The 12,292-nt window shown below is 41.7% G+C and overlaps 1 protein-coding gene across 1 annotated transcript in view; it reads left to right on the top strand.

Moving 5' to 3' along the window:
* sh3bp4a (SH3-domain binding protein 4a) overlaps positions 1–11,886 on the top strand; it is a 28,967-nt gene extending 17,081 nt beyond the window's left edge. Inside the window, exons 4-5 of the mRNA XM_024426087.2 lie at positions 9,646–9,834; positions 10,116–11,886. Coding sequence (XP_024281855.1) covers positions 9,646–9,834; positions 10,116–10,340 — 414 coding nt within the window. The 3' untranslated portion in view covers positions 10,341–11,886. The remainder of the gene's footprint in view (positions 1–9,645; positions 9,835–10,115) is intronic.
* Positions 11,887–12,292: the final 406 nt, after the last annotated feature.

The following is a 12,292-nucleotide window of genomic DNA, read 5'->3' on the forward strand; positions in this document are numbered from 1 at the left end:
ATTGAATGAGCTTGATCCCTGAAACCTAGAGGCACCTGGCTGTTGGCAACTCTGCTAATGGTGTCCTGGAGGCAGTGCCTGAAATAGATCCATGTCTTATCTTTTGATTCCAGCCAGTCTTGATAGCCTGCAAGCCACAGTAGAAACAGAGAGTGTTGTTGCCGATCCTGATCAGGCCAAGAAACACCAGATATAAACATCAGTGACACAACTGTTGGTCCATACTGGTACATTCGAGCAGGATCTTGAGGACCATTGATATTGCTGCCCTGCAGTCGACATAATATGCTGCGTCTTACGTTTATCCTCCGGTTGTTGTCGGAATGTTGTCGGAACAGCAAGAAGTAATGTATTCAAGGTTTTAAAAAGCTAGTCATTTCCTTGATTTGCCCTAAACCCAAAAAATGTATCAATCGCTCTGCATTTTTTCCATTAATTATATTCCACATAACAATTCACATTTCCTGTTGCTACAAGATTATTTATCTGCGGTGCGAAACTGGCTCAAGTTAAGATATGGGATCTGTATATAGGTTTGTGTGGGGGGAGATGGTTGTATAAAGGTTTGTGTGGGGGAGATGGTTGTATAAAGGTTTTTGTGGGGGAGATGGTTGAAAAGGTTTGTGTGGGGGAGATGGTTATATAAAGGTTTGTGTGGGGGAGATGGTTGTATAAAGGTTTGTGTGGGGGGAGATGGTTGAATAAAGGTTTGTGTGGGGGGGGGGAGATGGTTGAATAAAGGTTTGTGTGGGGGGAGATGGTTGAATAACGGTTTGTATGGGGGAGATGGTTGAAAAAGGTTTGTGTGGGGGGAGATGGTTGTTTAAAGGTTTGTGTGGGGGAGATGGTTGTATAAAGGTTTGTGTGGGGGAGATGGTTGTATAAAGGTTTGTGTGGGGGAGATGGTTGTATAAAGGCTTGTGTGGGGGGAGATGGTTGTATAAAGGCTTGTGTGGTGGGAGATGGTTGTATAAAGGTTTGTGTGGGGGGAGATGGTTGTATAAAGGTTTGTGTGGGGAAATGGTTGTATAAAGGTGTGACAATATTGCAGCACTTTATGTCATTATAGTGAGAGTCTATGGTGAGAGTTCTGTGGTCTTTCTGTTGTTCTGTGGTTCTGTAGCCTTTCCTCAAATTTAGTAATTTGCCCTTTTGGTGACCTTACTCTCATACAGTATTAATTAATTATCTGGACTAAAACTGTTCATCAAAAAGTTTGTGCAAAAACTAAACTAAGAAGCTTTAAAGCTCAGGTAGTAGGCATTGTTAGACAGAACATAACCATGGTTAGGTCATATGCTTGTCTGAATTAACACAAGCAAAAAATACACTACATGACCAAAAGTATGTGGACATCTGCTCGTCAAACATCTCATTCCAAAATCACGGGCATTAATATGGAGTAGCCCCCCTTTGCTGCTATAACAGCCTCCACTCTTCTGGGAAGGCTTTCCACCTGATATTGGAACTAGAGGTCGACCGATTAATCGGAATGGCCGATTAATTGGGGCCGATTTCTAGTTGTTTTCATAACAATCGGAAATCGGTAATTTTTGGACACCGATTTTGCCGATGTAATTTTTTTTATTACACCTTTATTTAATCTTTATTTAACTAGGCAAGTCAGTTAAGAACACATTCTTATTTTCAATGACGGCTTAGGAACAGTGGGTTAACTGTCTTGTTCAGGGGCAGAATGACAGATTTTTACCTTGTCAGCTCAGGGATTCAATCTTGCAACCTTACGGTTAACTAGTCCAACGCTCTAACCACCTGCCTCACTAGGAGCCCGCCTGTTACGCGAATGCAGTAAGAAGCCTAGGTAAGTTGCTAGCTAGCATTAAACCTAATCAATCATAATCACTAGTTATAACTACATATGGTTGATGATATTACTAGTTTATCGAGTGTGTCCTGCGTTGCATATAATCGATGCAGTGTGCATTCGCGAAAAAGGACTGTCGTTGCTCCAACGTGTACCTAACCATAAATACCAATGCCTTTCTTAAAATCAATACACAGAAGTATATATTTTTAAACCTGCATATTTAGCTAAAGGAAATCCAGGTTAGCAGGCAATATTAACCAGGTGAAATTGTGTCACTTCTCTTGCGTTCATTGCACACAGAGTCAGGGTATATGCAAGAGTTTGGGCCGTCTGGCTCATTGCGAACTAATTTCCCAGAATTTTACGTAATTATGACATAACATTGAAGGTTGCACAATGTAACAGGAATATTTATACTGATGGATGCCACCCGTTAGATAAAATACGGAACGGTTCCGTATTTCACTGAAAGAATAATCGTCTTGTTTTCGAGATAATAGTTTCCGGATTTGACCATATTAATGACCTACGGCTCGTATTTCTGTGTGTTGTTATATTATAATTAAGTCTATGATTTGATAGAGCAGTCTGACTGAGCGATGGTAGGCACCAGCAGGCTCATAAGCATTCATTCAAACAGCACTTTTGTGCGTTTTGCCAGCAGCACTGCTGTTTATGACTTCAAGCCTATCAACTCCCGAGATGAGGCTGGTGTAACGATGTGATGTGAAATGGCTAGCTAGTTAGCGGGGTGCGCACTAATAGCGTTTCAAACGTCACTCGCTCTGAGACTTGGAGTAGTTGTTCCCCGTGCTCTGCATGGGTAATGCTGCTTCGAGAGTGGCTGTTGTCGTTGTGTTCCTGGTTCGAGCCCAGGTAGGAGTGAGGAGAGGTACGGAGGCTATACTGTTACACTGGCAATACTAAAGTGCCTGTAAGAACATCCAAAGGTATATGAAATGCAAATGGTAGAGGGAAATAGTCCTATAATTCCTATATTAACTACAACCTAAAACTTCTTACCTGGGAATATTGAAGACTCATGTTAAAAGGAACCACCAGCTTTCATATGTTCTCATGTTCTGAGCAAGGAACTTAAACGTTAGCTTTCTTACATGGCACATATTGCACTTTTACTTTCTTCTCCAACACTGATTATTTAAACCAAATTAAACATGTTTCATTATTTATTTGAGGCTAAATTGATTTTATTGATGTATTATATTAAGTTAAAATAAGAGTTCATTCAGTATTGTTGTAATTGTCATTATTACAAATAAAAATAAAAAAATAATCCGATTAATCAGTATCAACTTTTTTTGTCCTCCAATAATCGGTATCGGAGTTGAAAAATCATAATCGGTCGACCTCTAGTTGAACATTACTGCGGGTACTTGTTTCCATTTAGCCACAAGAACATTACTGAAGTCGGGCACTGATGTTGGGCGATTAGGCCTTGCTCGCAGTCAACGTTCCAATTCATCCCAAAGGTGTTCGTTGGGAAGGAGGTCAGGGCTCTGTGCAGGCCAGTGAAGTTCTTCCACACTGATCTCAACAAACCATTTATGTGGACTTCGCTTTGAGCACAAGGCCATTGTCATGCTGAAAAAGGAAAGGGGCTTCCCCAAACTGTTGCCAAAGTTGGAAGCACAGAATCATCTAGAATGTCATTGTATGCTGTGGAGTTAAGATTTCCCTTCAATTGAACTAAATGGCCTAGCCTGAACCATGAAAAACAGCCCCAGAGCATTATTCCTCCTCCACCAAACTTTACAGTTGGCACTATGCACTCGGGCAGGTAGTGTTCTCCTGGCATCCGCCAAACCCAGATTTGCCCGTTGGACTGCCAGATGGTGAAGCATGGTGGCGAGCTTTACACCACTGGTGATCTTAGGCTTGGGTGCGGTTCCACAAACAGTTCTTGTGCTGACGTTGCTTCCAGAGGCAGTTTGGAACTTGGTAGTGAGTGTTTTAACCGAGGACAGATGATTGTTACGTGCTACACGCTTCAGGACTCTGAGGTCCCATTCTGTGAGCTTGTGTGGCCTACCTCTTTGCGGCTGAGCCGTTGTTGCTTGTAAACGTATCCACTTCACAATAACAGCACCTACAGCCAACGTGGAAAGCTCCAGCAGGGCAGAAATTTGACAAACTGACTTACTGGAAAAGTGACATCCTATGACGGGGCCACATTGAAAGTCACTGAGCTCTTCAGTACGGGCCATTCTACTGACAATGTGTGTGTATGGAGATTGTATGGCTGTGTGCTCGATTTTATACACCCGTCAGCAACGGGTGTGGCTAAATTCACAAATATTAAGGGGTGTCCACATAGTTTGGTATATATAGTGTAGCTGATTATTATATAAAAGTCGCTAAATAAAAGATAACCGAGATTAGCACTTCAAGCTAAGTGGCCTATGATTCAAATTCCTCACAAAACGTTAATTCACAAGTGTGACCACCACATGCATAGCTCTGTCTAGCCTACACAACGCTGTGCTCTATGGGCTTTATTAACACCCTGCCTTTCCTTTTTTTCTGAGTCGCTAGCATGGTCTGACAGGTGTCGTCAGTTGAAATGTGAGGAGAGGAAAGGAGACATTGGTCAGGCGAGATAGCAGGCCGGGGGAGACCAACGCAAACTGACACCCACTAAGAATTCTCAAAGTGATGGATGGTGTTGCTCAGGTAGCAGACAATTGAAATGCCATCCCACTGCTCATCACTGAAATTGTTCCCAACGGCCAACCAGAAAGACCGAGAGAGACACCTGCAGATTATTTCTTTAGAGGTCGACAGATTATGATTTTTCAACGCCGATACCGATTATTGGAGGACAAAAAAGCCGATGCCGATTCGTCGGTCGATTTTTTAAATGTATTTGTATAATGACAATTACAACAATAGTGAATAAATACTTATTTTAACTTAATATAATACATCAAAATCAATTTAGCTTCAAATAAATAATGAAACATGTTCAATTTGGTTTAAATAATGCAAAAACAAAGTGTTGGAGAAGAAAGTAAAAGTGCAATATGTGCCATGTAAGAAAGCTAACATTTCAGTTCCTTGCTCAGAACATGAGAACATATGAAAGCTGGTGGTTCCTTTTAACATGAGTCTTCAATATTCCCAGGTAAGAAGTTTTAGGTTGTAGTTATTATAGGAATTATAGGACTATTTCTCTCTATACCATTTGTATTTCATATACCTTTGGCTATTGGATGTTCTTATAGGCACTTCAGTATTGCCAGTGTAACAGTATAGCTTCCGTACCTCTCCTCGCTCCTACCTGGGCTCCAACCAGGAACACAAGACAGCAGCCACCCTCAAAGCAGCGTTACCCATGCAGAGCAAGGGGAACAACTACTCCAAGTCTCAGAGCGAGTGACGTTTGAAACGCTATTAGCGCGCACCCAGCTAACTAGCTAGCCAATTCACATCACATCGTTACACCAGCCTAATCTCGGGAGTTGATAGGCTTGAAGTCATAAACAGAAGAGCTGCTGGCAAAACGCATGAAAGTGCTGTTTGAATGAATGCTTATGAGCCTGCTGGTAACTACCATCACTCAGTCAGACTGCTCTATCAAATCATAGACTTACTTATAATATAATAACACAGAAATATGAGCCTTAGGTCATTAATATGGTTGAATCCAGAAACTATCATCTCGAAAACAAGACGTTTATTCTTTCAGTGAAATACAGAACCGTTCCGTGTTTTATCTTACGGGTGGCATCCATCAGTATAAATATTCCTGTTACATTGTACAACCTTCAATGTTATGTCATAATTACGTAAAATTCTGGCAAATTAGTTTGCAATGACCCAGGCGACACACACTGTTGCGTATACCCTGACTGCGTGCAATGAACGCAAGAGAAGTGACACAATTTCATCTGGTTAATATTGCTTGCTAACCTGGGTTTCCTTTAGCTAAATTAAATTTAAAAAATATATACTTCTGTGTATTGATTTTAAGAAAGGCATTGGTGTTTATGGTTAGGTACACGTTGGAGCAACGACAGTCCTTTTTCGCGAATGCGCACTGCATCGATTATATGCAACGCTAGATAAACTAGAAACATCATGAACCATGTGTCGTTATAACTAGTGATTATGATTGATTAAGTTTAATGCTAGCTAGCATCTTACCTTGGCTTCTTACTGCATTCGCGTAACAGGCGGGCTCCTCGTGAGGCAGGTGGTTAGAGCATTGGACTAGTTAACCGTAAGGTTGCAAGATTGAATCCCTGACCTGACAAGGTAAACATCTGTTGTTCTGCCCCTGAACAAGGCATTTAACCCACTGTTCCTAGGCCGTCATTGAAAATAAGAATGGGTTCTTAACTGACTTGCCTAGTTAAATAAAGAGTAAATAAAAAGGTGTAATTTTTTTTGCAAAATCGGCATCCAAAATTACCGATTTCCGATTGTTATGAAAGCTTGAAATCGGCCCTAATTAATCGGCCATTCCAATTAAATTGGTCGACCTTTAATTTCTTTTTTTAACATTTATTTACACAGGGTGTCATATTAAGACCCTGGTATTTCAGTCCAAGCAAAATTCTTGCTTGATAAATTGCTCTTTGTTAAGAAGCTATTTTTATTTATTTTTGACCATTTTAATTTAAAAATGTAAAACATCTTTCAATATGAAATGTAGTCAATCTTTAAAACATGAAAAATGTCATAAATAAATACAAAATTAAACAATAAATACTTTTAATAAATTGTGTGTGTAGTAAGACACTGACTTTGTACAGACACTTTTGACAAATAGATACGGCAATGATTTTAGTCACCACTGCCATCATCCTAGGTACTGTACACACCATTAAATATAATGACTGAAAGTCACCGTTGGGCCTACTTTCCCCATTTCAAACTAGAGAGAGGTTTATAGACTGCTGATGTAGAAACTTTTTCCTCACATATAAAGTCCCTGGTTGACTTTAATGAGCAGGTTGAGTCCTTGTTACTTTGTTCTTCCCTCTCCTCTCTCCCCTCCCCTGCTGTTAGTCTCAGGGACACTGTGTGTGTGTGTGTGTATGCATTTGGCGCTTGCCTGTGTGTGTGTGTGTGTGTGTGTGTGTGTGTATACGCTCCTTTCCCTGCCTTTTAAATGCAGGGAGAAGAGCCAGACAGGCTCATTTGGAATGACGCTTAGAGAGATAACTGCCTCTGAGAGCTCTGAGGCACAGTGTAAATTTGAGCTGTCAGTCATGTCTGTCAGGGCTTTCCCCCAGTGGACATGTGGATCAAGTCAGAGAAGGAGTAAGCCTCCACACCCACATTTTCGAAGGATGTCCCTAAAGCTTCCTCAGTTTCATCAGCCTGCCTACCACTGGCATTCAGGTGCCATTCTCTGATTGGATGGGAAACTGTCTGAGTGTGCGTGTGCACAGGCATGTACACACACACACACACACACAGGATACACTTCAGAAAATTTCAGCGAGTTACCTAGTTTTATCATAGGTTTAGATTAAGAGTTGAAACGAGAAGTAAACGTGAATGGCATGAGGCCTTTTGGAATTGGAAGGTTTTATAAGGATCCATTGCACTCCATTGCACTTGTGCAGGAGGCCATTCAAAAGAGCTGGATTCCTTTTTATACAGTTCCTCTCTGAAGATAAAGATAATGGAATATGACATTATTAGCTATTGGTTTCATGAAAGAGTTCTGCATGAACCATAGTACATTGTCAGAACGTTTTTGGTTTGCTCATGTTATGGGATATAACTTAAGCAGCATTTAAGCGTTGTTTATCTGCTGCCATGGAATACCTGACCCAACTCCTCAGCACTGTATGGGAAAATGACATGTCATTTGGTTTGAGGTTTTCATGACAGGAAGTGATTGAAGGATTAAGAGGATAGATGTTGAGTTAAGAGGTTTTAAGAGACAGTGATTCAACTAATCTTCCTGCTGGTTGAAGGCTATATGTCATAACTGTGACATGGTAACTAGAGTTGCACTCCAAATGGCACTCCATCATAGGGGTTTGGTCAAAAGTAGTGCACTATATAGGGCCCTAAAACTCAACTCTGGACCTCGAAGCCAGTTCCACACCATAAAAAAATAAAGAATCCCCCTCTAATCAGGAACTGATTTAGATCTGGGACACCAGGTGTGTCCAATTCATTATCAGATAGAACAGAAAACCAGTAGGCTCTGAACCTCGTAGGGTAAGAGTTGAATACCCATGATATATGGTATAGGGTGCCATTTGGGACTCACCCTAGTAACTACGCTACCATGTTGACTCCTTGGCCCTGTCAGACCGGTGCCAGATGTTGTGAATGACACAGCATTAGGTCTGTGACTGAACTGAGCCACTCCATTGTGTCACTCACAGTTGACTCAGTTGGCATTGTTGGCAGACGGCGGTAGAAGCCGGCCCAGTAACCAGACAGATGGTGGTGATGGTGGACGTTATGCTGCAGTCCTGTTCGAGTAACTTTGACAGAAATGTGAGTCCTGATACAGCAGTCAGCGCAGGACAGAGGCCAGCTCATTAAAACAGTGGTGTTCAGAGTCGGGCCAGGTGGCCAAGGTGACTGGAGTAGCACTGAAATTCTTTGAAGACAGTGTGTGTGTCCCGGTAAGCACCCTATTCCCTATTTAGTGCCCTACTTTTGACCACGGACCATAGGGGACTATATAGGGCAGTGTTTCCCAACTCGAGGCCTCGAGTACCCCAACATAACTTGTTTTTATTGTAACCCTGGACAAGCACACCTGATTCAAGCCCTAAATGAGTCCGGGGCTACAACATAAATATACGCTGTTGGGGGTACTGGAGGACTGGAGAAACACCGATATAGGGAATAGGGTGCCATTTGGGATGCAGAAGTCACTCAGCTCCCAGTTTGACAGACCAACATATGGATTTGAGTGGTATGAGCTCCACATGCCTCATTCTCTTTCTGCGAAGCAAACACATGCTGGCTCTTCTATTTAGATACAGTACTGTGCAAAATATAGATAGTATGCCTGCCTCAGCAGATCCTGTCAAGTTGCAGGCAAACTCTCCAAAGAGACTTTGAAGTGGAAAAAAACGTTTATGTATTAACTGTTTTGTAAGATATAGTGCTGAAACATATGCAGTCTCTTATTGGCAGGCTTAACTGGTTGGCTCTGACTTCAAAACATGAGTTCCTGTACATAAAACATATTGTTTTTATTGGGTTGCACTTTCCATTTTCCTTTGATATTATATAGCCCTCATGGGTTGTGGCCTACACAGTGTAGACATGCTGTATGGCAGCCCCACCTCCTCATGGGATCCTGATAGGCTTGATTTGCAGTCTCCCTTTCTTTCATCCCCTGTTCGTCTGTGGTGTTTCTGGTAGAGAGAGGAGTGGATTACTAGTGTATTTTCCTTGGCCTCCTGGTTTTATTGTCATTCAACACATATGTGTGTCTGTGTGGTAAGACCCAGAGAGGCTCTTCTGAATCATGCTATAATTCATCCTCAGACTTCACAGCAGGCTTTGTTAAAGAATAGGGAGGGACAGTGTAGCCGTAGTTAGAGACGCAAATGTATTGTATCAAGACAATACCCTGGCCCCCTAATGCTGTTCCTCCCCACTCCTTTCACCATGTCTAGAGAGTCATGTCTTCACACCCCTTTAATGGTGAACACTATGTGACACAATGGTGTCATTGCTGATCCTTGGGGTGTGTTGTTGAACTGTTGTCTCGTAGCTAAATGTCGTCTTCTGTCGACGACCTATGCTCCAGGAGGAATAAAAAGCTTGAATTAGTAAATCAAGTTGTCTTTATGTGGCCTTTCTTCTAGGCCCTGTTGAAGATGGACTGCCAAGGCCTGGTGGCCAGGCTGATCATGGACTTTGTCCTGCTGACCACGGCCGTGGAGGTGGCCCCGCGCTGGAGGGAGCTGGCGGAGAAGCTGGCCCGGGTGAACAAGCAGCAGATGGAGCAATACGATGCTCCGCACAGGGACAAGAACGGCCTGGTGGACAATGAGGTGAGATTATCATCCCATTACATCTAGATACTGTAACATTTACTGGGTTTGACTGGTGTTGGCTGCCTCAGACCTGTAATAAAATGGATGTGAGAAAATGCTAACCCTGCTATCAGTTTCTTGTGTGCAATGTTCTTTTATATTAGCCAGTTAGACTTGACCTTAGGAGCATTTGGAATGATTCTCTGTCCCCTCTGTTGATCTTGAAGGGTTTTACAAGTACTTTGGATTGATTGATCGGTTGTTCTATAACAGTCGATTGATTGATTCTATGTTGACAGTCAATGTGGAAGCCAGCCTACGACTTCCTGCTGACCTGGGCGGCCCAAATCGGGGACAGCTACCGGGACGTGATCCAGGAGCTGCACCTGGGCCTGGACCGAATGAAGAATCCCATAACCAAGCGCTGGAAGCATCTCACCGGAACGCTCATTCTGGTCAACAGCCTAGATACGTTACGCAGCTCTGCCTTCAGCCCTGTAGGACAGGGGGACTATGCCATTTGATCTGTACCCATCTACACCTGAAATGGCATCCTATTTCCTAAATAGGCTGCGTTTACAGAGGCAGCCCAATTCTGATCTTTTTTCCACTAATTGGTCATTTGGCCAGTCACATCAGATCTTTTTCAGAGCTGATCTGATTGGTCAAAAGACCAATTACTGAACAAAATATCAGAATTGGGCTGCTTGTGTAAATGCAGGCATAGTACGCCACACATTCTGGCTGGAGCCTGATCAGAAGTAGTGCACTATGTAGGAAGTTGAGTCTCAGGAGGCCATCTGAGGGGTGATTCCTAACTTCCACTGACGTGAAATGTTCACTTCGTCATGCATTGACATCAGTGGGAGACTAGGTGAACGTTTGATTTAACTTGAAGTTTAACTTTGAATCTGCGTCAGAAATGGCACCCTATTCCCTACATAGTAGTGCACTAGTTTTTGCAAGAACCTGGTCAAAAGTAGTGCGATATATTGCGAATAGTGTGCCATTTAGGATGCACACCGAGTCTCTGGAGCTTGGCATTATGGATCCAGCAGGACTACTACTGGTCTCCTCCAGCCCTCAAGATGACCAATCAGCAATCACACCTTGACCATCGCTGTTATGCCAGGAACTTTCAACTCTTGACCCTGCACCCATCCTCTTGCACAGGACTACAATGGTTTGTAACCAGTAACCACCACTTCACACAGAGCACATGTTACTGTAGGTCCATTTCTCTGGCGGGTTAAACACTCTCATTGGAATTTACAGTAGATTATTATTAAGCCACAATATTGATGTGATTTCATAATGGTTGATGTTTCAATCAATTTCTAAAGGGTGGTTTGTAATCTGTATTGTCTTTTGCTACACATTTTTTTCTACAGAAAGTGGCATAGCACTCATTTTTATGGCTTTTTTTCACTATATATATATATATATATATATATACACACATTTCAAATGAAAAATATACAGAAACTTGATTTATGAAGTGCATTATACGCAATCATTTCTGATTTCTATTTCTATCCCCCTTATGTGTTTCTGTGCTGAAAATCTCTTTTTGACTGCTCTTTGTACTTTTTGCTTGCCAAAACAGTTAGGTGCTAGCCTAGATCAGTTTATTGTTCTACACAAAAGTATCATCAATTCAGAATAAACCCCCTTTGGTTAGTTTCCTCTATGTTTACTTTAGGACAAAATGCGTGCCACAAAAATCGGAAGAATAATTACATAAGGTATCCAGATCTTTCCTCTTTGTTTTCTGAAAATTTAAATGCAGAATTACCTCACGATATGGTCTCTTTATTTCATTTGTTTTAACCGGCAGTAACGGAATGAACAATTATTTTGAGGAATTCAATTAGATGTGACGGTATAAATGGTTTGGTATGTTTTGTGAATGCAGATGAAATGTTAATAGTATTATTTGCATAGTTAAATGGTCACACTGGTCTGTGATGGTACAGATTGACAAGTTCTGCACTTCGATGCCTCTATTAGTTGTTGTCTTTACCTGTTGGTTCATATTAACTCAATAAAATGGCTGACAATTCTAAAGTGCCTCTGTCAGGCAGTGTGCAGCTTTCATGGTCGGAATTTGTGTTCCGTGATTCTACATTCACAGACATTATTAAACATCATTTGTCTGAGTATGGCCCTACACAAAGGAACACAGTGAAAGAGTAGCCTAGGCTACAGTGTTTTCTGGGGAGGAGGTATTGGACTCTTGGGCTAGTGGCCAGTTGGCTTGTTTGCTAATTTAAAGCATTCCTAAGCATTTGCATCAGGCTGATTCATGAGATCAATCTCATACTGTAGATAAATAACACAATTCATTGTAGACTTGCAAAAGGAATCAATTTTTTTTTTTTTGCATTTCCATAAAAAGATGGACTTTTAATGAGGTAACTGATTAATGAATTAAGCTAAAACAATTCTGGAATGAATGAAAACACAAAGATATTAT

This window comes from Oncorhynchus tshawytscha, linkage group LG14 (genome assembly GCF_018296145.1).
Source record: "Oncorhynchus tshawytscha isolate Ot180627B linkage group LG14, Otsh_v2.0, whole genome shotgun sequence".
NCBI lineage: Eukaryota > Metazoa > Chordata > Actinopteri > Salmoniformes > Salmonidae > Oncorhynchus > Oncorhynchus tshawytscha.